The 26,654-nt window shown below is 38.3% G+C and overlaps 1 protein-coding gene across 3 annotated transcripts in view; it reads right to left on the bottom strand.

Annotated features, from left to right (window-relative positions):
• The window catches only part of HEATR1 (HEAT repeat containing 1), a 37,707-nt gene extending 11,395 nt beyond the window's left edge, over positions 1-26,312 (bottom strand). The window contains exons 1-29 of one of the 3 annotated variants that reach the window (XM_082048541.1): positions 26,261-26,312; positions 25,875-26,053; positions 23,557-23,773; positions 22,493-22,634; positions 21,866-21,967; positions 20,794-20,934; positions 20,017-20,228; positions 18,666-18,799; positions 17,737-17,845; positions 17,220-17,330; positions 16,695-16,812; positions 15,375-15,482; positions 14,867-14,962; positions 13,787-13,875; positions 13,282-13,493; positions 12,904-13,025; positions 12,229-12,426; positions 11,005-11,188; positions 10,597-10,745; positions 8,788-8,980; positions 8,099-8,271; positions 7,605-7,772; positions 6,533-6,775; positions 5,664-5,795; positions 4,983-5,089; positions 3,776-3,919; positions 2,951-3,069; positions 2,565-2,686; positions 1,024-1,152 (exon numbers count right to left, since the gene is read on the bottom strand). In XM_082048541.1, coding sequence (XP_081904667.1) covers positions 1,024-1,152; positions 2,565-2,686; positions 2,951-3,069; positions 3,776-3,919; positions 4,983-5,089; positions 5,664-5,795; positions 6,533-6,775; positions 7,605-7,772; positions 8,099-8,271; positions 8,788-8,980; positions 10,597-10,745; positions 11,005-11,188; positions 12,229-12,426; positions 12,904-13,025; positions 13,282-13,493; positions 13,787-13,875; positions 14,867-14,962; positions 15,375-15,482; positions 16,695-16,812; positions 17,220-17,330; positions 17,737-17,845; positions 18,666-18,799; positions 20,017-20,228; positions 20,794-20,934; positions 21,866-21,967; positions 22,493-22,634; positions 23,557-23,773; positions 25,875-26,016 — 4,116 coding nt within the window. In that variant the 5' untranslated portion in view covers positions 26,017-26,053; positions 26,261-26,312. Of the gene's footprint in view, positions 1-1,023; positions 1,153-2,564; positions 2,687-2,950; positions 3,070-3,775; positions 3,920-4,982; positions 5,090-5,663; positions 5,796-6,532; positions 6,776-7,604; positions 7,773-8,098; positions 8,272-8,787; positions 8,981-10,596; positions 10,746-11,004; positions 11,189-12,228; positions 12,427-12,903; positions 13,026-13,281; positions 13,494-13,786; positions 13,876-14,866; positions 14,963-15,374; positions 15,483-16,694; positions 16,813-17,219; positions 17,331-17,736; positions 17,846-18,665; positions 18,800-20,016; positions 20,229-20,793; positions 20,935-21,865; positions 21,968-22,487; positions 22,635-23,556; positions 23,774-25,874; positions 26,054-26,260 lie in introns of those variants that run through there. The other 2 variants (XM_082048542.1, XM_082048543.1) reach the window with 2 other exon arrangements.
• Between the last annotated feature and the right edge of the window lie 342 nt (positions 26,313-26,654).

The following is a 26,654-nucleotide window of genomic DNA, read 5'->3' as shown; positions in this document are numbered from 1 at the left end:
TTGGCATCAACTGAAACAAGCAGGTGTTTCCAAGGGAAAGCAATGCCACGTCCTTCCTGAAAACTTTGCCTATAAGCCTGATAATTAGGGTCTTGGATTCAAAGGCCTAGCAAAAACAATACAAGCAGGCTACATTAGACTCTCCCCACATGTAACAATTGTTTGTGCCAATAATTGTCACAGAAACTTGTAATGGCTGCTATGAAAGTACATAGATAAAAAAATAAACTATAAAAAAAAAAGAGACGGCAACTTGATTTCTCTAACAGAGATCTGCAAGAGGATACAAAATGTGTATACCTATCATTAAAAAATACACCAGGAGATGCTCAGCCCATTGTTAGAAGAACAATTTTTTCTTTCCAATTCATTTTTACATAATAAATTTATATGGCATTTTTAATGTTTAAATCTATGAATGACTCTAGAATAAAGATTTATCACATGCAAGTGAAATCTGACTGAAGAAAAAATGTCCCCTTTGAAAAACAAGGATGCATTTTCAGTTTGGTTTACAATTGTTTACCTAAGATGCCCAGACAAAAACAAGAAACCCCCACAAACACCAGCCGGAAAAATAAAAGCATTTGTCAAATATTTGACCTTTACACTTCTTTCAGACCATGACTACTATTGATATGACCATGACATATTATTATAGGATTAATAACCTTATTTCCACTGGTTCCTCTACTGAACTTCCCTGCTGTTTTTATGATGAAATAGTTAAAGTATGTTTCAGGTCATCCTCAGGTACAATTATATATTGTTTTGGCTAAACCGTTTATAAAGTGCAGGAGCTCATACAATTAAAAAGAACCAGTAGTGTGATGAACTCAAGAGTTGTCAGATGATGAGTAGTCAAAACATTTCTTACATATAATTTAATATCTATCTAAAAATAACCCTAGAACAGGCTACAACTCATTCTACCACTGATACTCTAAACCATTTGCTCTGTTTAATTAATAATATTATTGTTCACTTTTTTCCTATTCCTTTTCATTAAGTAGATAAATTTACCTGTATAAGAGCAGGAATAACCATCTGCACTGTCTTATTAATTACTTGGAATGTGTAAGTATCATCCAGACGCAAGACATTTGCTCCCATGAATGTAAAGATGGGCATAATGTTGTGGAGAACTTTATCCTGGAAAAGAAGATAGATGAGATTAGTTTGCTTTTTGAACTGTGTTGCTCTACATATTATACCTCCAGATTCCTATAAAAGAAAATGGGAATCACTAGTATCTTCCAAAATCTCCACTAACTAATTTTAGATGTATAGTGTCCCTTTAAACTACTTACTATCTGATTGTTACAGAAACCAAGATATACTTATAAGCAAGTAACTAAAGAGTAGGAATCGAGAGCTTATTCTGTTACTCTTCAACTCAGTGCCATGGTAGAATGACAAGTCAAGTCAGCTACAGGGAGATTTGCAGAAGCACAAATATGACCATGGCACACAGATTCCAGTGATTTTCAGTATCTTTCCTACCCAAACTTCTTATATTTGTAAAACATCTGCAGTATCTACAGTTATACAATAGAAAGCAATCATGCTCATTTTACTTTTTGGCTTTTTTTTTGTGAGATTGTAATCACTGTAATTGATTTTAAGAGAGTTGGTTTAGATGTCTTACCTAGCTCAAGAGCTAGTTTCCTAGATTTTGCCAGAACTTAGAACGAGAAGGTATGGGTACATTTTTCATTCAGTTTTACTGAATGAGTGTTTTAGATTTAACAGAAAGGAGACTCACACAAAGTATTTCCTTGTATTCTGACCCTGAAAATCTTGTAAGAGCCAATATTAGTGTAGAATAAAAGCTCGGTCCTATAGCAAGTGATGGCAGTAAGATGGTGACAAAGAAAAATAACCCCAACGATAAAAAGGCCAAACCCTCCACAAGTTTGTCAAAAACTTTCCAGTTTTGCCTTTTGGGAGAACGTCGTATTTCCAGATATGTGGAGAAAGTAAAAATAAAGCTGCAAACTGAGTTTGATACATCTAGATATATTTTGCTGCTTTTACAGTTTCAAAGCAAAGCAAATCTTACTTAGAAGAGTGATTGTACGGTCCCATTTCCATCCATAGAAGAAACAACCTGTTTCTCAATTAAAATCAGGGAAACTTGGTTTTATCATCAATTGCAACTACATTTCTCAGTGTTGTATGAGACAGGAACTTGTAAGAATCCATGTGCTATGAGACTAGATGTTTTCTCTCTTGTATATAAAAAAGCAGGAGAAAGAAGAAAGAGTGCACCAGAACTTTGACCACAGCCAGAAGGTGAGGCAGGGCTGTGGTCAGAAAGCTTCTTGCATTTCTAATGGGCTTCACTGAGAGTCACAAATTACTAGTGACCAAAGCATTGAGGCAGAGGTTTGTTTTCAAGTAAAACGTAATAGAAAGCCCTAAAAGAGCAGGGAAGCTGTAAATTTTGTCTTGTGCCTTTCAGAAAGTTTCTCCCCATAGAACAGCTCTGCATGTTCTTCACTCTTCCCAGTATTTGGAGTCTGAAGGAAAGAGCCGACACATAAATTCCACGTACTACTTACAGGAAACATGACAGCAACAGCGCCAAGGAGAAGCAGTGCATGGTGGTGTGTCTGGGGCATTTTAGATATCCTGATGCACTGAACTATCAATTCCACGTTGAATTTTTCTTTGTCAATGATATCTGCAAGTAAAAAATATTCACTCATTAACACTTTAATGGCCAACGATGTAAGAATAAAAACAGAACACTCAAGCGCTAGTTTCAATTTGCAGACTATACCTAAGGGTATACAAAAAATGATTAAGAAAGCAAATTTGTATACCCTGTAAAGGAGCCTATTCCGCCTCAACAATACAGCATAGACTCAGAGAAGGAAAACGTTAGAGGCCGTTGTTTTAATGCTGTACTGGAGAAGTTCTGAGAAACAGGTCTGGCAATTTTTACCTGCTGGGATTTTGCTACCACCTGAAGACAATTTCTGACAGATATTTAGCAGGCAGCTGAGGATTAGCTGCTTTGTATATTCCATATTTTCCTCTTCTGATGCCATAGGTTCCAGACACCTATACATTCGGGGAAAAAAAAAAAGGCATTATAAAAGGAGACAGAAAAATAAGTGACCAAACTGCATATTTAGATACAAATAAGAAATTGCAATCTTCATTCCATGGAATATCTACATTGAGTCTTCTAAAGAGCATTTGCCAATAAGTGTCTCTTCGTTTTCGTTTTCAAATACATCAGCTGGTCTAATAAAAGACATTTATCAAAGCACTGTCAGGAGTATAAGAGGATTACCTGAAATAGGACTGCCAGTCTATGTAAAGGCAAGTTGTAAGAAAAAAAAGATAAATATCTAATCTATACATAAACTTTGCTAAGTGCCTGGAGATAGGGCTGGCAGGAAAAGCAATGGTTTACTTAGGCTGCACTGGATGAAGGCTGCTCCACAATGTTTTGGGAGGAATTTTAAAGCTTAGGGTATTATTATGACATCTCTGCAAAAGACACAAGTCCTGTCAATTGTGCCAGTTTTAGCACATAAGAAGCTATGCATCAGGTAACCATCTTAAAAAGCCCATGACATCATTTATAAGGAAAAAAAACCTCTTCCAATTCCCTTCATCTGATTTACCTAAAAGAAGTGAAAAAGCAAGCTACAAAACATGGCAACAAAGCAGAGAGAAAGTAGCTCATATATTAATGCTTTACAGTGTCTGCTGCAGAAGAGAAAGCTCAAGGACCCCTGTGTTATGGAAGCACAATTACCGGCTCAGCAGGTTAAAAAGTGCAGGTACCAACGCCTGTGGGCGTCTAAGCTTCTTCTTATGCTGCAGTAATTCCAGAATAAGCATAACCCTCTGCCAGCTGAAGTGGCTTGTTTCTGGTGCCAGTTCTGCATCTTGAGGCTTTCTGAAAAGGTAAGACAAACAGTCAAGATATACATCTGCAAAGAGAATAGTACAGTATTTCAAGGAACAAACACACACATAAGTTAAAAAAAACACCAAACTTTCTTTCACACAGTAATATCCTTTATGGCTCCTCCTGGGAGAGGTGGCAATGTGTGGGGATTTTGATTGAAGCAATAACACATTTTAAACCATCGACAGAAAATCCAGACCAAACTTTACAAAACAAGTATAGTTTGTCTCCTGTGTGTACAAAATTCTACAAAATGCAGCAGACTTCTGTGGAAAAAAACTCAAACCTATTACCAAATAACTGTCCAAATGCTGCTCTGCTTGCCATTTTGGAAACCTGCATCTTCACAACTACCTGTTGTCCAGCCACTGACTATGCAGGTGATGGGTGTGTTTGCAAGCGTTTGTGCTTACAACTCTGACAGACGCTGTTTACAGATGAGTGTTAAAAAGGTCAAGTGAAGGAAAATGAGAATATAAGAACATCTATGTCAAACAAAGAAAACCAACTCAATATCCTGTTCCAACAGCGTCTGAGAGCTGATGCTTAAAGAGAGTTTAAGTACGGCAGATAAAATAGCTCTTTCGTTATGAGAATGGAGAGAAGAAATAAGATGAAGAGATCTACAAATTAATTACTAACATTTTAACTGAAAGAAAATACCATCTTTCAGTCAACAGAACATTTTGACGAGCATCTTTAGGCTCATCTTAGGCATATATAATTTGTCCATACATCTTTATTACCAACCAAGTTTAATACCTACAAAACTGAATCTTATTCAACTGGGTCAAGGCAGATTCTACAAGAGCAAATGCCAACATTAAAAGTACTGGGAATGGATTTTTTTTTTTTTTTAATTTTTACTATGCTTCCATTGGTTCTCAAACAGCAACATTGGTTGGTTTCCTCCTACCAAAAGTAGCTCAGAGTTATTTTACTGCGCAGGGGAAAGGAAGCTTATGCTTTCAATAGAAACTATGAAATGTAGTAAAACAAGTGGCATTTCCAAACTGTACAGATAATATTTTTGGACTTCTAGTTATTTTACCTCTGTTGCTGCATTTTCTGCCTTCTAGTTTGCTGAACAGTGGCCAGACTTTTGGTTTTCTCAGGAGGCTCCAGTTCTGTGACGATCTGCTCAGCACACACTGAAATCTGAGACAAAGCACAATGATGCAAGTATCAATCAATGACGTGTCATACCACCCATCTATGCCCCCTCCTTTTTTTTTTAACCACACCCCCTTCATGCACATATGAGTATATATTCCACATTTTCAAGTCATATCACCACAGTCTCTGAATGCCTGTTCTACTTGTAGTTCTCATATTAAATAAAATGAAGGAGTGATTACAAATCCATGTAACATAATAAATTGCTATATGAAAGTTACAATGAATGAATTTTGGGACAAGTTTCCTAGTAACAGTACAAAAGCAGTTTTTACCCAGAAAGTGAAAATCAGTGCTGCTGAAAGAAGTGACTTCTGCTGAATTAATTTATATAGTATAGTAAATGACTGATGCATGGCTTTTAAAGAAATACCTTCTAAAATTGCTCATTTCACAAACTTTTCATGCCATTAACACAATTATATAATGTGACAAATAGTTTCTGATGCCTTTCATGCTATGAATTATATAAACAGCGACTGTTACTTAATGTAGAACCATAGAACCATCACATCAAGTTTGAACATACTTCTGTGTTCTGGAGTTTGCCACTTACCCCTTTAAAGACACTGCTAATTGTCTGGGCACAAAGCGGGTTCTTACAGTTTAACAGTAAGTCAAACAGTACTTTTAAAAGCTTCTGTTGCACCATCCCATCTGACAAAGCTGCAAAGAACGGTTTAGTAATCTACAAAAAGGAAAAAGAAAAAAAGGATGCAGAGAGATTTATTGTAAGAGGGTAACAAAATCACAAGTTATGGAACCTAGGTATTTTAGATTATGTATGACACACCCAATCACACGTACGTGACAGCATGAACAAATATTGTAAAAATTCGCATATTTACTATGTATTTGTATATATCCAGGAATCCTTTGATGCAAAGCACATACTTGTGAAATATATCCACCAGACATACCAAGCCCTGTAATTTTTCACACAGCTTGCCTGGTGGGGGGAACAAACTTGCTGTTGCCAGCTTTTGGTAAGTATACGCTAACATATGGCTAATAGAAGGCCTGAATTTGTAGCCTCTTTCAAATGAGGCTATTTCTCACTTACTGTGTTTTCTTGACAGTTTTTCCTCAGAAGAAAAATGAAGTAAAGCTTCTGCCTGATTGACAAAATCTGAAGGACAGTGGAACAGTAGTATCTGCAGGCATTCATCTGCATGCAAATACAACGATATTCCTATGCTGTCCTTGTCAAAATGCAAAAATGAAGCAAGCAGCAATTTCTCCTGGTAAATTTAAGAGAGAAAGTTTTGCAGCCTGTTTCAAAGACACTATGGAGACCTTGAAAGCTGGTACTAAAAGAAAGGCAAGTCAAAAGCTATGGACTCTCCGACAAAGTCCTTGTAAATCCAATCCTAAACACTGCTATTTGTTTTAAGCATAAAAATAAAGTCTTTCATAAAGCCATACCTGCCCAAGTGCTGTGATCTGAAAAGGTGGGATTTCTTCATAGATTTTATTGGCAGCATGCAGACTTTTGATAAATAAATCCAGACTCTGCTGATTCTTGCACAAGAGGGCTGCTGAATATTCATTAAACTTTCCAAGGATGAGATGCAGGAGCACAACTTCATCTTTCAACATTGCCTCAGGTTTCTTAAAGACCTTCTCCAGCAACCGGTCGAGTGCAGGCAAGAGGTGAGAAAGAATCATCTGCAAACAGAGGACAACAGAAGTTGTTATTCATTGTCATTTTAAGAAAATAGCACAGCTTCATTTTACTGCAACATCCCCTCTCTGTCAACACACTGCATACACTATTTTATGTAACAGCTATTCAAGAGGAAAAATACAAGACTTACTGTGAGATTACCATGAGTACATGTTCATCTGCTACTTTGCTATTCTCCCTTGCAGAGTAGTAGTTCATATTTTTAAAGTACAGAAACAGGGCAATTTTTTTTCACCGATTTATGACTGCTGTCTCCTCCTAAACCCAAATGTGTGGCAAGAATGCTCATCTTCTATGAGGTTCACAAACTTTTCAAGAGATACAACTGAACAAAGCATAAAAATTCATAATATCATTCATTTTTTGAACAATGAACTCCTGTATTTCCAGCACTTTGAGAATTCTGAATGTACTAGGTAAGAGGAAGTTAATACATGCAAATACAATTGATACCACTACCTAGTACATTACAATTGTGTACAGAAAGCTCTATATTCACTGATACCTAACCAAGGTTTCTTCTGGAACAATCTTCTGAAACAGTGTTTTTCAGTAGCATCAAGGGAGTTTCCTTAAGAACACAAGTGCAAAATTCCACAGCCCTTACATTCCTGGATAGAGCATGCAAGTATTTTGTTTCATTAAATCATACTTTGCAGCATTACTCCATATTATTAGAGGTGTCAGCTTAATGCCTAATAGTCTAATACATTATGAAGTTATTTAACAGCATTATTACTAAATGAAATTTGACTTCAGAATTTCAATCTAGTGCAGAACCTATAAAACAACTGGAAAGGTGGCACTTACCTCACCGTGGACTTTATGAAGAATTTTCATTAAGTTTCTTGCAATATATGATGGGAAAATAGGATTCTGTACACAATCAATTATGCTTTCCAAAGCTTCCAACAATTTTTTCTTATGGGATTTCTGTTTTGGTTGTGTCTCAAGCTCCTCAAATAGTGTTTCCATAATCTATTTCATTAACAAAGTGAAAATTAAGTTATTTCTCTGCAACAAGAATGCCTTAAGACAATATTTAATGCTTTCATAACAATAATGCGATCTAGATAAAAACAGAATTCTTCATCTAAAAATAAACCACAAGTTAATACCTCTTATTTGACTGATATTCTCATTTCTCTGTATATAATACATCACTTGAATGTTTTTATAGTCCTTTAAAAATATTAAAATATCAGTCTACTATAGCACAGCTAACTTGATTTCTTTTAGAAAAGACAGGAGCTCACAGCAGCAGACAAAACTTGTATTAATGTACGCCTTAGCAACAGAAATACCTGTGTTATGTATGTAGGGTCAGATATGATCTCTTCTGTCTTTTGCTCCAAATGCTGAAGAACAGGATGCAACAGAGACTCCTTTATCCCTCTCAAGGAACAGAGGCAGTTGAGAGCAGCCCTTCGAACTTCACTCACAGGACTACCCAAGTTAATTAGCAAAGATATCAGCACTGCAAAAAGAGCAAGAGAAGGAACGAAGGAAGGAGGAAAAGACAATACAATAAAGTGAGTGGTCAGAATTTTACTGTATCCATCCCTGAAGAGGACTTTGGAATTAAAAAGTGATCTCTTTTCACTATAAACCTCTAGACTACACAAAACCAACATGAATCTCACAGATCCGTGGCTCTGAATTTCTTCATCACAGTCCTCACGTTTGTGTTGAAGCTCAGAGAACTCATATATTGCTACTGACTGCCACATCCTTATACTGCACAGAAAGTAAGGTGCTGTAACTGACTTCTTCAGCATAGTAGAATGTTTCTTTAATACTTCTAAGATTAATAAAGAAGTTTCTTAAGCTCAGGCGAGTAATGAGCAAGAAAGAGAGTTGTCTCAGCCTACTGCAGCTGAACATAAATAACTATAGATACCCTTCATGGTATAAAATATAATAAAATTGCACAAAATCTAAAAATACTATGACTAAGTCTTAAGATGAGAGATAGGTACTATTTTTGCTTTACCTGGAGATGAGGGTGATAGCAGCTCTTTCTTTTTTTGATATGTCTGTGATTCAAGCAGTGTACAGCCAATATATAGAGCCTGAGTCTGTAACATTGCATTGACTTCACAGTTCAGGTGATTTGAAAGGTTATAACTGTAGGTCCATAAAATTGAAAGGAATTTGAAGAGAATCTCTGAATCTTTTAGATGTACCTTAAAGTTAGCCAAAAAAAAAAAAAAAAGAAGCAAGCACTTGTTTAATAACCTTAATTTATTTGGCAAACTACTACTCACACCACCTGATAAACCACTCAATCAAAGAAGTATCCAGAAAGAGAACTAGAGTCAGAAACATTTGGGAAGAAAAAAGCTATTGAGTAGATGCTTCCAGTAAACAGTACTTACATGTCTATACAAGTCCACATGTTGCTGAACAGTTGGCTTGTTTAGTTTAACAGATAACTCACAGTCTATAGCTATGTAAATGCAAGGGATTTATTTTCAATTATAAAAACACTAAAAAGACTAAAACCACATCCACATGAAAATATGCCAACAGCGCAAGAAAATTGCTATATGCAAAATAAAGCAAAGCAAATAACTTCTATTTCCTTCTAATCCCTGACTTTTTCATCAGTCGTACAAAGTGATTTTCATAAGTCTACAGTGCCTCAGAAGAGGTGGGCCTCCAGTTTCCTTGTACAGTGCAGTTTTCTGTGCTGAGTATTCATGCTAAACTTTATTCTTGGAATTTGTCCTGGATTGGCGCTATAGGCTTTGTAATAATAGAGAGAATAACAGATGAAATAATAATAATAACAGATGAATAATAACAGATGAAAATAAACAAATCCTGAATCATAAATGTATCACTGACCATCGCAGACACAGGCCAGAGTGCCTTCTACCCCTCCACAATAGGAACAGCTGCTCCAAGAAGATTCAATTCAGTTTTTCATATACCTACATGCAATTACCTTAATTTTGCTTTAGAACATTTCTGGCAACATTTAATGACGATAGCTTCTAATTTTGAAGCTGTTCTATTGTCTCCTAATAGTATCTTGCTTGCTACATGGTCAGCTTGCTCAGTCAAAAGTCCCACTAAAGTTCTTTAACAGCTCAGTGTCAGTACCATTTCCCTAGATCTTGTACATTACTTTGTCTAATTATCAGTTACGCCAAGAATTAACATCAGAAAAAAGTTATTAGCAACAAGTTATGTTGCTATTCTTTGCAACCTCTGTGTTTGTCATGTGCTGTTCTTGATGAAACAGCATCAAATTCCAGTAACAATGCCTTGGTGTCAATTAACTTGCTTCTCTTTTCCTCAGAACATACAGTTACGACTCCAAGTCATCTACAACCCAGATTGCCAAAATTCCTCATTGTCTTCAAAAAATTTATCACTTAATGTGAATGAGAAAACATGAGACAATGTTTTAGGGAAACACGCAATATCTTCTAAAAGTTTTCATTTCAATTTTTGTATTTAAAAACTAACACATTTTACAGAGCAACTGTTTGCTTTGCTCCCAGATAGGACCAAAACTTCTAGTTCAAACCTGAAGCTCTTGACCTTGTCCTGCAAATCAGGATTATGTTTTTACCTTTGCCACAACTGGTCCACTTATTGGCTTTTTTACTTTGGTTTTCTATTACTACATTTAATAAGGGTTAACTAACCAGCTCAAGCTTAGAATTTCACCTCCTCACAGTACTTGCATGCCAGAAGCAGTGTCGCCTGATCCATTCTCCATTTTTCTGTTTTCCTCACAATTATGTAGTTGATGACTAATAATTCAGAGCAACAAATGCAAAAATATTACCTTCAGTAAGAGATTCATCAATGCTCTGTACTGAACCGCATTGCTTCCCTCACTAGCTCCACAGACAAGGAGGTCAAATAGCCCCAACAAGAGGTGCAGGTAATCTTGGCTGTCTTGATCCAGAGATTCGGGATTCCACCAAGTTTCTTCTAAAAAAATACAGGTTATAAATACGACACAGTGGATGCATATAAACACCTTCAGAAAACACGAGAAAAAGGACATCTCTAGTTAAAACAATATATTTGGCTGATTTCATGCTCACGAGTAAGTAATCTTTACAGATCTCAGCAACAACAAATGAAGAAGGTTAGCGAAGCAAGATTTGCGTGTTTTCTGAAGACAAAAAAGTTAACCTTCCTTCTTCACTTCATTGATATAAAAGACAGTAAAAACCTTGACGCCTACCTTTTGAAAAGGACAGAGGAGGTTTCAGACCATTAATGAAGTTTTTCAATAAGAACAGGAACAAAGCTGACTCCTCTGCATGAGCTGTCCGATCACTGTCGAGCTTTTCTATATATGCAGTTAACAAGTCCTCAGGCACCAAAGTTTCCTCTGTTGTTTCAACAGACCAATTTAGGGGAGTCTCCTGTGAATGAAAATTCATTTTAGTGTATATTGTAACAATTTAATCAAATATAAGACATAGAATTATCACTAAAATTCAGCAATATTTAATTTTCAACCCTCAAAGAGGCATCCTTATGAAGTCAATTACATTTCTGATTTTACATTTAAGCCTGCACCTGCAGTTTTAAAACCTAGGCCAGTTTTTACTACCGTTAACTAGCAGCATACATAAGGGAGGTAACAGAAGAATAAAATACCAATCTCTGTAAAATATCTCTTCAAAGGCACTAGGAGTTACAGCATTTGGTAGACATTCAGTTTCATCCTTTCATCTAGGTCTGTTCTAGCAACATAATCCACACCTTTCAGATATCTGTATATACAAAAACTCTTTAAAGGAATAATCTGAGTCAGAATAACTAATTACTACGTATTGCTGTGTGTGTGTGTGTGTGAGGAGGTGCACACACAGAAGCACAGCCCTGCTTACATGGGCCTCTTACAGCCCCTGTAAATACTGAAAGGCCGCAATAAGGTCTTCCCAGGCTGAACAACCCCAACTCAGCCTTTCTAAACAGGAAAAGTGTTCAGCCCTCTGACCATTTTCGTAGCTCTCCTCTGGAACCACTCTTAGCATAAGCTCTTTTCAAACTCAGCTGCATTTCTTTCCTTCCCCTATTGAACAAGTCAGCAAAACCTTTACTCAATGACTAAATGCCTTGATATTCCTAAGGCAAACAATGACACCACATGGTGCCACAGAGTAGCTGACAGAAACACCCCAAACTTTGTGCCAAGCTCACAACACTGAAACATTGATCAGCAGGTAAGATGCTAGCCTAAAGCTCTGGAGTTCTTTAATTTTTTAACGCAGATTCACTGGAATCATAAAATAAGAGCAATTCTTAATGGCAGCTTCTAGTACAGCTGCCAAGTCTGGTTTTGCTTTGAAAAGAAATTAAGATGTGATTTTCAGTCCTTCTCAAGCTTTCTGAACCTCCAGTAAAAAACTATTCTCCATTACAAGCAAATGCCCTCTCCAAACTGTTTACATCTTACCTCTGCAGGATCACAAGCTCTGAGATTTTTTATTTTTTTATCCAAGAAACGGAAGACTCTGATAGCCACTGAAAAATAACTTTCCTTCATCTGTGTACTGCAGCAGCACCGAACAAGCACTGAACCGATTATATGAGTAGTTACTTTCTGTCTCATGCTGTCTGATTCCACTTCAGCAACGAGTATGAGATCATCAACCTTAAAAAAGGGAGTAGAGGAAAAACAACAATAAAAAGTCTGTAAGACAGTGAGACTTCACTATGACTTTACACCATGTTTCATTTGCATATCCAGTTAAATCCTTGTTACTGTCTATCATCGATAACAAATCACTGCCTGCTATAATGGTACTTTGGAACCTGAGAATGCACAAACATCTGCTTCTATGAACAACCCACAGGTATACTTCTTTAGTGCCTAGAATTTTTCTTCAGGAAACAAAAAACTCCTGGAATTTAATTGCACTAGTAATTTGTCCAAATAGGTAATAGCTTTGCTTCTTTTCCTTATGTTATCGTAGAAATCTGTTATATACATTTTTGCCTAGGAGCCTGAGGATGGCATACTAATGCTAACAAGGACACATACAAAGTTCTTCCATATCACATTTTTTCTACTACAGTGACAACCTGTAAAGTAAAAACTCCTAAGGTTAGGGTAACATGGTACACATACCATTTGCAATAGTGAGGAAGGGTCTCCTGAAGTCATGTTTTCAGAAAACAGCAGAATCATTTTCTTGTTGGCCACTCCAATCAACTCTGCAGACTTGCTAGATTTAATTGCCTCTTCAAGAGCTATTCCAAGGAAAAAATAATAATCAGACAATCTACGTATACAAATCACATATTAAAACACTGGAGGCTTAATATTTAGAAACAGTCAGAAACATACTAGACAATTTCTTCATCTTTCCAAATAGCTTTATAAAGAACTCTATTCACACTCATAGGATGACAGCTTGTCAGTGACAGGCAGTCTCCTTCAATAAGTATGACGTCCTAAATTGTCACAATTTTTCTTTTACCAAATTAGTTACAATTAATGCTTTACCTTCTGGCCAGCCTTTCAGTAAAGGGTGTAAGGAGCAGAGATCAGATTCTGACAGACAAATGGCCATTTTCCAATCTGCAGATTTTGAATTTGCATTAGTCATTACCATAAAAGGTAATAATCGCATTACTGCTTCATCTAGTAGTTCTTTTTTCTCTTTCAAAATCTCCTCTTTGACTAAAATTTGTATTGCTCGCTCCAGAACCTTGTACCTAAAAGAGAAAAAGTGATGTTGAAAACCTGTTGCTCAATCATACCCGCAAGATTTCTCTGGTTTTTTTCTCCATTTTCCATGGCAATTTTCTGAATCCAAATAGCAGTGAGAATGCATAAGCAATTAATGGGAAACGGTATGCAAATATTTGAACATTGCTCTTGCAACTCAGCATAGATATGACAAAAAGTATCTGAAGGAAAAACCGTTTTTAAAGTATTCTTGAGATTTACTTTTAAAAAATTTTATGTATACCGATAGAATGCAGACTGAAAAAAGGCACAAACATACCACTTTCCATCCTTTGAAAGATCAGCTCTCTGGAAGATGTTCAAAAGACCTGATACTACTTCTTCTGGATTGACTTGTTCCCTGAAAATCTGAAAAGTAATCAAGAAAAAGAAATGCAAATACAGTAAAATACAAAATAATTTACCATGTCACAGCAGAAAATCCATGTGCTATATCAAGTGGTAACATGGATCAAACATCACTAACTGCATTTCTATTGATGATCAGGTAATAAAAATTTTATCAGAGTAAACAGTAGCTATAAGGCTGCCCAGTAAGCCCTCTTGATACACTAAAGTATTGAGAATTTATCGAATGCAGAAATGTTTGGTAAACAATAAGCAAAACACTTCATAATTAAATAAGAATTGCTTTTACTTTACATAGTATGACAAAAATATAAGACACATTAACAAAAGACACTAAAGTTTAAAGAAGCACTCACGTGCTTCTATTCCTATTTTTTAGTGATTGAGGATGAATGAACACACAAGACCAATTACACTACTGCTAATAATATTCTCCACTACTACTAGCAGGAGCAATAAAGTAAGACTGTTACTCTAGCTGGAAACAATCAGTACAATGCATTCCAGAGTCCCGTGCCATAAACCTGAGCTGGGCTTTAGTAGTTTGCCACTATCAACTGATCAAATGACTCTCATATGGAAAAAATCAACTGAGCACTTCTCACTAACATAATGACTTGTCACTGCATCATTTTCCATCCAACAGGCAGATGATATAACTTGCATTTTTATAGAAAAATGTACAGAATAAGCACGAAGGACACTTCAAATAATAATCAAAAACTGAAATACGCTTTAGTAGCTACATTAAAAAAAATAAATAAATTCAGGTTAACTGCAAAGACTTTGGGAAAGATCAGGAAGAAGAAGCAGAAATTTGTGAGGGAATTGTGAGGAGGTAAACAACAGAAGCCTCCTAAATTTTGTGATGACAAAAGCTGTATGCTAAGGACATGAGAAGAACAAAGGCAATTGCAAAGAACATGTTCCAGACACACATATTCAAGACCAGCTAAAATCTCAGCTGACATATCAAAAGATGCACACTTACCTCCAAAGAACTGAGAGCAGACATTACAACATCTCTGTTGTCATCCTTGAGGCGACCAAAAATTGCTTCTTCTATGAAAGACTGATCAAAGCCTTCCTGAAAAAAATAAAAAAGAGCCAACAGACAAAAATCATTTGTTGGTAGCACAATTTACAGGCTTTTAATGAAATATCTGAATCCTAGTACAAGAAAAGAGGTAATATCATCTAAATTAAACCACAAATAACAGGAAGACTAACTCTGAACAACGAAAGAAAGAAAAACAGAAGTATCCATTAACTTAGATTTTATCTTATACTACAAGCAGCTTAATAAACAAGAACTACATCCAGACTCCAGAAAACGGGGAAATGGTGACAGAAGCCTACTGAAATCACCAGGAAAAACAGTGAGGATGACATACGAATAGTTTAAAGTATCACTCGTCTTCAACTGGTATGTCTGACCAACAGCTTTTTGAAGATATATGTTAAGTCAGTTCTGTAAGTGGGAGATTCAGGACACAAACCTTTGATGTTTCAATAACATCTTTCAAATGCTGAAGAGCCAGGACCCGCACAGCTGGCTGAGGATGATTCAAACTAAGCAGAAGGGAGGTATCGGAGTCTTCCAGAAACTGAAATACAGATTTCGGGGTGAATGACTGCATATTAAAAATACCTTAAGTATACAGAAAGACAACAGGATAAATTATTTCAGCAAATTTTTGGACCCCAAGAAAATCCATACAATTTAGACAAAAAAAGCATGAATTACAGAACAACAATGTTGTGTAACTGTTTCGAATTTGGTCGTCTTCACTTTGACAGACAGTTTTTTGAATACAGCTTGAAAAGTACAGTAAGCCACAGATACCTTTTTTCCTAGAAAAGCACTACACTTATCTAAGGATTCTGAGAAAGCTCTAGTGACAGTGTCAGTGTGACAGAGCACAGATAGAAACTGTTAAAAAGGCATCTCTGCCAGTTCAACTGTGTGCAGTTATCTCAGAAACCTTGAAGGCTAAAAGAGAGTCATATGCCTGTGTTCTGCATGCCTTGTTTTTGTTTTTCTTTCAATCCACTTGTTTTTCAGTCACAGAATCTGTGCCTTCGTTAAATCAATACAAAAATACGTCAACCACTTATCTTTTCCTACGTGCTTTCAGTTGTTCAGTCATTGCAAACAACAGTCATAATACTAATCATCTCTTAATAATAAATTCCTTGGACAGGTCTGTTGCGCTAATGGTTATGCTACGTTAGGCTGAGTTTCAAATGCTCTTCTGAAATGGCACAGGAGGAAATCTGTAGTCACTCTATTCTTCCATGTTACCGACTGCAAACATTCAGAAAATCAGTGCAACAAAAATGACTGAGCCACCTTCTCTCAACTGCAATCAAGTTGTTTGTCACCTTTCCCAAAACAGACACCTTTGACACTGACAAAATCTTTAAGTAAGATGAGGCCTTGCTGGGCACCACCATGTTGTTATTATCAACCAGTACAATGTATGTAGGGGTCATGTTCCCAAAGAAAAAAAAATATTGATAGCAATCGAGGCATATGTAAATGTAAATCGAGAAATATGTAAATTTTAACCACGAAAAAAAGCTCACGCTTACGACTGCTCATGACAAACATGAACTTTAGAGAACTGATAGCTTTTGGTTTTACCATAATTTTGATCAAGCCTCCCCCAAATCACATTTAAGTAAGGTGTGGGGTTTTTTGGTGGAATTGGTAGAGGTTTCATTTAAAAAGAGGAAGAAAGAGCAGAACTTTGCCAAAACATCAGCTTTCTGACAGGATAACAAGACCTAGGATCACAAACTGAGCTTCTACCTACCTTGTATTTGCCACAGCTTAATGAGAGAGAAATAAATTGGTGAAAAAGATTTTGGCCAGCCTCATCTATGCAATCTTCCAGATGCTTCTCCAATACAGAATCTAAGGCTTTAGGATACCTGCCAACAGACAAAAGCCCCAATGTTTTCCACAGAGCATTACACAAGAACACCTATTTACTAGACAAATACAGGGAAATACAAGGAGGACGAATGCGCACGCGCTCATTGGAACCAGCTATTTTAAGTAACAAAGGCAATCAACCATTATGTGTTAACACGGATGAACGATATGCAGCCCACTAGGATAAATAATGAACAGAAAAGGTCATGCTCCACAGCAAACAGCTGTACAAAGCCAGCAGGTCTGTGTCAATGTATTACAATGACAACAAAATATACAAGAACAGATCAGTAGAATAAAACTCGGACAAGAATATTGTGCCTACTACACACAAGAAGCCAATATCATAGCTGACATCGCCACGCCACAGATTGTGGGTCTGTCATAAAAAAATGGAACTTACTTTCTCTCGAGAAGTCTGATAAGAGGAAGCACCTTTTGACTGAGTGCAGCCATTTTGGTGGGATTAGATTCAACCTCTGTACCACAGGAGATAAACTCTTCAAGAAATTTACTAAAATTACAAACAAAAGAAAAAGTCACCATTTTTTGGATAGTACAATTTTCATCAGTGTTGTAAAGCACACTGCTGAACATCTTAAGATTAATACCATTACTTATTGCAAGTACAGATTTGCTCCTGGCTTCAAGTTTCACTCTGTCCCACAAATGCTGAACAGCTTAGGATTAATACGCATTACTTATTGCAAGTACAGATTTACTCCTGGCTTCAAGTTTCACTCTGTCCCACAAATGCCAAAAGCACAGCTCTTCTGGATTAGCCAGTGTTTCAGTTTCAAAAATCCAGGTTTGGTGTTAATTTATGAACTCCAAAGCTAATGCCATTGCCAGGAACTAGCTGTTATTAAACCAGAAATTACTGTAGTACTGCAGAAGAAAAACAATCAAAGTTAACTCACGAAGCCAACAGGTGATCTAAATCCTTTTCCAGTGGTATACTCTGAAGAATAGCTTCAAGATGTCTGATGTAAATCTGATTCTCTGTCTCCTCAGATTCTCCCTGTTCCTCTAAGGACAACGTGTGATCATAAAAGATGAAGAACACTTTGAGAATAACCCCCTCATACTGATTAAAGCTAATAGTTTGTACAGGCATCATCCTGTACCAACCACACAACTTGAAGACCACAATGTTCATTGATTACTAGCACTAACTCTCCATGTGCCAGCAGTTCTTTGTATCAACATCATTAAAATGCCAAAGGCTGTATTGCTACCAATAAATTTAAGTATGCTTTGGAACATTCCAGACCTCCTGCTACCATAACCTGTGTCAGCTACTCCCTACAGCATTCCCTGGCATTAATCTGGCCCTTTTCAACAAAAGAGCTTTCCTAACCACAATTTGGCAGTTACGAGTCCACAGTGCAGACAAGACTTACTAGTGCAGACCCCAGCTACTACTGCATGGCCAGTCAGCCTCAGTGTCCTGGGCCGTTCCCAGGCAAGTTTAATTCACCAGGTAACCATGGATCTCAAACTACATATGGACTACGTATGATCTACCTAAAAATTATTTTGCAGTACTACAATGCATCTCGGATATATTGTCAGTCAGGAATTTCATACGTCAAAATTAAGTTACTGCTGAAATACTGCAAATCAATATCTAAATCAAAGCAATATAGATATAACAATGCCTAAAATAGTCTCCTCTGTAGGATCTGGAAAAACAATCAGCAACACATACACAAAAGCACAATCGGGTCTTCACATGTATTTGCACACTTGTAAAGGCAGAAGCAACTAAAATTACACAGCTACAATGTTAACCACAGCCATGTGTCCATAAGACTCAACAAAATTGTAAAAATGCATGCTAACTTACCCGTATCACTTTTCACGACAGTGCAAACAAGATGAGGCAAGAGGTAACGCAGAAGAGGAGAGATATCGTAGCCTGATGAAAGGTCTTGCAAAAGTGTTACCAGTTCCGGGGTTTTGCATAGGTAATTAAATGGCCTGCACAATCAAACAGGGAAATTAAAAAAGCAAGTATGCACACTCATCTGGGTTACCAACCCTTTCAAACCATGCAGACTTCCTAAAGATTCAGTTTGCAGCATCAGGTAACAGCCTCATTGTAAACAAATGCTGAAAAGATTTAAAGGGTTCCACTTTCTTATTGCCAGAGGTTTATTGGCACATTGAACAGCCAAGAAGAAAACACAATACTGCCAGTCATGTTGAGCACAGTGAACATACATATGTTTTTGTCAAGTTGGTAGTAGGAGTAAAAACAGTTGTATGGATTGCATGAAGAGCTATCCTGACATTGCAAAGAGCATATCTATCACCCAGCAGCAGCAAAAGGAAGGGAGGAGAAATCATAGCTCAATGACAGGAGATCTTCTAAGAGAGGAGAAGCAATTTCCCTTCCTGCTAACAAGGAGTTTCTCTCATCTGGATGCTGCATAATGCATCAAGCATGCTTCTCCCTAGTTCCCACACCTTAGCTTTTAAGCCGTTTTCCTCTTCTATGCTGTGTTGAGGTATTTGGAAAATAATCACTGTACTTATCCCAGCAAAGATTTACTCTATTGAAATACTCACACTAACCCCTCTGCCAGCAAGCAACACCCTGTAGCATGCAAGAGTTCCATCACCATGTTCAACTGCACATCATCACTACTAGCAAACTGTACCAGGGCAGGGCAGATAGATCGATGAGAAGGAAGTACCACTTGTACTTCTGGAAGAACACCTGACTTGTGGGACCAAAGAAGTGGTGGTATAGAAGCACTTACACTTCAAGTGTTAAACTACATGAACTCAAAGCCCTTCCACTGCAGGGACAGAACGTCTTTCCTTCCACCTCTTCAAATAACCTCAAATTTGCACTACCATTACTATGCTGACTTCTCTTCCAGGATTTCCACTTTCAAGAAAAGCTCTTACTGTAAGGGCTCAGTTTTGGATATTGACAGTAATCCTCTACTGAGGGAAGCAGCAGAACAGGGACCAAAATATGACAGACTTGCACCACTGAGACTCCTTAGCTATAGTGAGCATAAAAATTTTCAAAGTACACCAAAGAAACTTCTGAGCCCTTTGAAATGTCAACTACCAAAATTTCTGTTAGGAAAGTGTTTCTTTAATAGAAGGATAAAAAAAATAAAATTATAAAAGTGCAGTCTGAGCTCTTAAAAAGTGGTAAACTTCAATTCATGAAAACTTACTTTTTCCCAAGGTTGTCTCCTTTCTGCGTCTGTAGAAGTAGGTTCAAGCACGCCACCCCTTCCCTGACTAATGAGGGCACTTTAGATAATGTCTTGCTTATCTGTAACATCAAGGAATGCACCAATGAAGTCTCCACTGTCACTTTCACTGTCATCTGGGAGATTATCATGTACGTTGCAGCTCTGTAATCCTGTATAGAGGATTTCAAGCCCTATAAAAAGAGATAAAGGTGGATTTTTAACACAGAGAAATGAAAAAAAAAAAGTACATTAACATAAATACCATTTTCATTCTGACATCCATGGAATCACACTACCTTCTTCTCCATATGTTAACTTTTAAGGCAACTATAAATTCAACTTCCAAGAAGAAAAAGCTGTTGTGCAGAAGACACATTCATGAACTGTTGCTCTGTTGACAGAGCAACAATCCTGGAGGAAAGAGGATATTAAAGCAGGCTGTCCACCCTGACTCCATTTCCTCATTGTTCAGCACGATAAGTCTCTACGGCGAACAGGTTCATTCAAACTGTGTATCCACTTCTCACAGCTCTATTCCACATGCTACACAGGAAACAGAGTTCTTACATCCCCCATCTGAGGCGCGAGAAAGTGTTACTAGTCGTGGACTTTCACCTGCCCCATGTTTCTAAGCACGTTAAGAGTGACACGATACATGTCACATAGGATGTTCCTCTTAAATATTTTCTGCAGAAAGCATGTTGGCACGACACAGTACACTTCATCACACAGGAAGGAAAACCAAGCTTCATGTACCTTTTGGATGTAAGGCAGTAGCATAGAGACTATAGAGTTTGTTATCTTCTCTGTGGCTCCAAGGGCTGATACAATGGTGGAGGCATAAAACACAAGGAGAACTCTCAGTTGAGCTGAGTTGCCAGGATACTCTGAAAAGACCTGTACCACAGAAAAATTAGTTGTTCGGACATCAGGAGAAGCAGAAACACACATCTGGCTTCCCCCTACACCAGCAACACATCAAAACTCCAGCACGTGAACTCTACCAGCTCCCGCAGGCTCAACTGAAGTCATCAACTCCTCCCGGCAGTAACCCTCACCAGAAGTTACTGCTCCCACTTGCAGACAAGGCAGAAGGAAACAGGTGCTATTCCTCAGCTACTGTAGTTAACCATAATAAAGTAACCTAAATCACTTGTGATTTTGGTGTAATGCTCAAGACTGAGAACTGGACAGCCAAGAAGCTGACTGGTATCTGTTTAACAGCCCCTGCCACACCTGTGAACAAACCCTGTTATTGAGTGTGCTTTGTTTCATTTGATAGTGCATGCATTCTAGTTCTCCAAATAATTGGAACTGTTGTACATCTTACCCTTCTGAGACTATAAAACTAGCTCTTTATTTGACATTAACTGAAAAAACCCCAAATAAATCTGTTCACCTTCTAACATTCTCAAATTGAAGTTCCCATTAATATTTGAAGACGTACATTTAGAACACCCATGACAACCCCCAAAAGAGGCACCCAAATTCAAAGCAGTTACAAACTAACAGTGGAATGATTTTATAAATAAATTATGACAATGAAGTACTTTAAAGAAATATAGTATCTTTAAGTAATAAAGTATTGCCAAATTTTCTTGTAGTGGCTTGTTGGTTCTCAGTCACTTCATTGTAAGAATTTCTGATAGACTGTCATCTATACAAATAATAAGAAAATACATTTTCATATTATTTACTAATAAATTAATCCTTTTACAATTTGATATATAATTAAAAATATTAGGAAATAGCATAATACTATACAAATACAAAGATAGGGAAAACCAAGTGACAACAAACAAGTAATGTTTTAAAATAAATGAACAACCTTCACAGATTTTGCCACCAGCCTGCAGATGAAATCCATGAAATTCAGGTCTTTGTAGCAGTGTGTAATGACAGTACCTCTTGCCAGTGGAACTCCAGGTTTCTTTACATGATGAAAAAAGTAAAATTAGAATACTCAAGGTTAAAGTGAAGTACCTGAAGTAAAAATCAGTATAATCTCTAAATTAATCCCACCGATAAGTTAACACCATCTGAATTGAAATAAGTAATGGAAATGCACACATCTCTTTGGAATTTTTTGCATCTACATTAAGACAGACAATTAAGACCATTACATATGATCTACATTCAAATAAACATATATTTCAGTAATTGACTTATCTTCCTAGCAGTAGCAAACACTTGCATTTTAAAAGCATACTTTAACTTCGCCAAAACAAAGAGTAATTACAATCAAAGATTTTTATAATTAACTTTATATTTAAGGAAAAATAGCAGGGGCAACATGTGGGCATTCAGGATTCATCCCTGCAATTAAATCTTTCAGTACAGTCCTACAACTAACCACATGAACAGGTGGACTATATTCATAAACTTAGTAAGAGTCAAGATATTATTAATACAGTCCCTCATGTTTCTCCCAACTTGCATCTGTTAAATACTTTACCCTTATTGGATCCATCCAATGCCATTTGTGAGTTGGGCTTTTTATATCTAACAGTTGAATAACTCTCACAAAGAGTTTAGTCTCATGATATGGCAGAACACAACCAATCAAACTATCTTGATTGTAAAGATGGATGTGAAATCTAAGGAAAAAACATATATATACAGTTAAAAATTATCTGCAAGTCCAAAATAAAGACCCAGTCATGTTCTTCTCACAACACCCGGCTTACTTGCTTTTAAGCAAGAAGAGATGATTGTCAGACTGGCTCAGACACGTGGTCTGCCTACAGTCCAGAATCCCAAGGTGGCCACTAGCCTGTATGGGCTACAGTAAAGAAAGAGTGCTAGCAATTTTTCTCCTCATTCTCAATAGTTTTAGGTCCCTAAAGGACTGAACATTACCTTCGTGTCTTCTGCATAGATTTCAATATTAAGCCTGACGTTACAACAATCTAATACAAATGTCAGTATAATACACACATTAAAAAAAAAAGTGATTCAAGGGTTGTATCAACAAAATCTGTCACTCTTCTGTGACATGAAATATTACACTTGACGCATCTGGATCAGTTAATTTACATAAATAAATACATCAGTTCACCAAATACGTGGTTTGTTTTCCTTCACACCTTCCTACATAACCTTGAAATAAGAATAGTTAGCTCATAAGGGCATGCCATTCATGGTTCACAGTTAATATTGAGAATTAGCTATTTTACACAGCCCATTTCTAAAAGTGTATTATATAAATGCCTCTCTAGGTCTTCTGTAAGATGGCTAGAGCTGGGTAAATTTGGCGAAAGACAGGCAAGGAAATGATTGCTTTTATACAGACTAGCATGACGGATCAAAATTTTCACAGAAATTTATCAAAATATGAAAATCTAATTGGCAAAGAACATATGGCCTCATAAAGACTAAGCCCAAATGGATATTTTTAAGATTTTAACCTGTATTTTCAGAAAACCAAAGTAAAATTATTCATTTTTTTTTTTTCTCACAGGGAAAAAAATCTGGCATTTCTAGTAGGCTTTTCTATTGACATGTAGGACAGTGGATTACCTGTGAATCAGCCACTCAAGGCACTTCTGGGCTGGTTTAAGCATAAAATAAGGGGACAGGTGAATCAGGAACAATGAAATATTCTCATCCAGCTGCTGATTTACTGCTTTAGACTGAACACTGCGTTCCAGGCCTTTGGACGTGGAACTAAACAAACTGGACTGGAACACTTCAAAGGAAGGATCAATCGCCATCAGCTCTTCTAAGCCAGTGCATCCTGTGGTAAAAAACAGAAGAATGCTTTAAGCGCAACCGTTTTATCTCCCTGGTCCTATCCACCTACCTTCTCACTGGCATATCCAGCTTCTTTTCTATACAGGCACATGTCATCCTCACCAAGCAAATCAAATCAAATAGTCAGCAGGTCTAAGACCAAAACTTTTGCCACACATAACACATTTCTTAACTGACAAAGAACAAGAACATTAATGAGTACCAGCAGAGCACTCTTACAGCAATGCAAGGCAGCAGCATCCTGGACTGTGTTAGTGAGAGTGCAGCCAACAGGCTGAGGGAGGGAAACTGCCCCCTCCACTTGTGAGATTGCATCTGGAGCACTGTACAATTTTGAGCTCATCAGTAAAATAAAAACATTGACATATGGGTGCAAGTCCAGCAGGGGAATACTGAGAAGATGGTCAGGGGACTGGACAATAACATACAAGGAAAAAGAGGAACTGGGTTTGTTCAGCCTGGAGAAGAGACAGTCAAAAGGAAATCTTCCTGCTGTCTGCAAATACTTAATGAGATATAATATAGATTATCAAAACGATGGAGCCAGGCCCTTCTCAGAGGTGCACAATTGGAGGCAACAGATGCAAGCCAGAACACACAAAATCCCAAGTCAATGTATGGCTTGATTTTTTTTTAAACACGAAGGTGTGCAAACATGGGATCAGAGGCCTAGTACTGGATCAGAGATCATGCAACCTGCATTCTCAAACTCAGCCAAATACAGATCTGAGCAACCTGAGCTAACTACCCCTGTCCTCAGTTGGGCTAGTTCCAAATGAGCTCCAGAGGTCCCTTCCAGCAAAAATTATTCTATGATTGTATATGGATGAAGCAACTAAAAGTACCTCATTGAACAAATCAAAATACAATGTGCCATGTACACGACTAGAAAACCATTGGAATGATTTCTTTTACACAAGCCTGTAAATATTAATGGCTAAGCACAAAGCCAACCATTTCTTCTAAAATAAAGAAACCAGGTGGCTGGGTGAAATATGGAAAAAAAAAATTATTATTTGCAGAAGTTTTATAGTAACTATTTAAGTAATTAAAAAATACTCAGTTGTATCACAGGCATATATATCTACAAACTTGTTACTTAAAATCAATATATGCTGTCAACATTTGTGGTTTTATAAAACAGCTTTCTTACTCAAGAACTATCACATACCTGGGTAAAGTTCTATACAAAAATGGAAAGAGATAAGCACAAGATTTGAAGCATGCAAACACAGCAATGGTTTTTGCTACTTTAAATTATTTGTGGCCATAATGCTATCAAAGAGCAGGGTGTCAGCATGTTTTCAGGAAGCCACAGAGTTCAGGTTGGAACGGACCTTGGGAGATTTTGAGTCCACGGCCCTGCTCAAAGCCGAGTTAGCCCTGAGATCAGACCAGCATGCTCAAGGCATAATCTGGTTGGGGTTTTTAAATGGATCGATAGCACAATCCTCCCCAGACAACCTGTTCAACTGCTTGACTGTCTCCATGGTGAAAAAGCTCTTCCTTCCATCCAATCTCAACCTCTAGTTTTTCAACTTACGTCCATTGTTTCATGTCCTCCAACCACTCATTCACTCTGGAGAGCCAGATCCATCCTGAAGCATCCTCACAGGTACAAACAGGCTGGTATTAGACTCCTCAAACCCTTTTCTTCTCCAGACTGAATGAGACCAAACACGTTCTTCCCACCAGTCTCCCCTCAGAGAGCAAATTCTCCAGCCCTTGACCACCCCCGGGTCTTTCCCATTACCTCACGAGAAATGTGCTCCTAAAGTGCCTTCTCTGTGATTTTCCACAGACTGGAGTGATGCTGACTAGCCTATAGTTTCTTGAATTATCCTTTAGATCAGGGGTGTCAAACTCATTTTCATCAGGGGCCACATCAGCCTCACAGTTGCCTTCGAAGGGCCAAATGTAATTTTAGGACTGTATAAATGTAACTGCTCCTACAGTCCTAAAATTACCCCCTGCTTTAGACCTTTTTTGTATGTGGGCTTGCCTTTTCCATTTATCTTTTCCCAGCTGTTTCTGGATAGATATACGATTTGTAAAGCCACGGGCACCTGGACAGCCGGACTCACCGATGGCAAAGAACGTGTCCCTGTCGATAGCCGCGGCTTCCCGGCAGCTGAACAGCAGCGACGCCGCTTCGCTGCGCTGCAGGAGGCTGGGGTCGGTCTGGGGAAGCGCCAGCCGCTTCAGCTGCTCCGCCAGGGACGTCATGGCTTGGCGTGCCGAGGAAAGGAGCCTCCGAAGAAACCTAAAGGCAGAGAACCACAGCCGGCCGGCGGCTACAGCAGCCGCACGGACACACGGCGTCCTCCCCGACCCCCGCTGCAGGCCCGGCTGCCAGATGCCCCTCGGGGGCGCGCACACGTGGGGATGCGCTGGGCCCGGACAAGGCGGGGGAGGAGAGGGGCAGCGGCAGCCGCTGACAGGCCCCCCGAACCCGGACCCCAACACCCACCTGGCCGCTCCGTGCCGGGCCCCACGTGGGCTGCGCGCGCCGCTAACCCGGAAGGAACGGCTCCAGCGGCACAGGAAGCTCCCGCCCCCGAGCGGCAGGGAGCCACCCCGCCGAGCGCGCGCCACCTGCGGGCGTGGCGGTGCTGGCTCGTGGCGGGGGGCCGCTGGGCACGAGAGGCCGTTGGAGTCGCCGTTGCCGGCGGTTTGGTGCGTTCGGGCGGACACCGGCCGGCCCGTGTTGGGGAAGCGGTCGGTCCAGGTAGCAGCTCGAGGTGCGAAGGCCCGCAGCGCCGGCGGGTGGAGGGAGAAGCCTCAGCAAGGTGTCTGTGGCAAAGTTGTGCTGCTGCCCAGCAACAGCCCCAGCTGTGGGTGGGGATCCACTAAACGAGGGCATC

Source organism: Streptopelia decaocto (genome assembly GCF_964273445.1).
Source record: "Streptopelia decaocto genome assembly, chromosome: 3".
NCBI classification, from domain to species: Eukaryota; Metazoa; Chordata; class Aves; order Columbiformes; family Columbidae; genus Streptopelia; species Streptopelia decaocto.
This window is presented reverse-complemented; position numbering and strand designations above follow the sequence as displayed.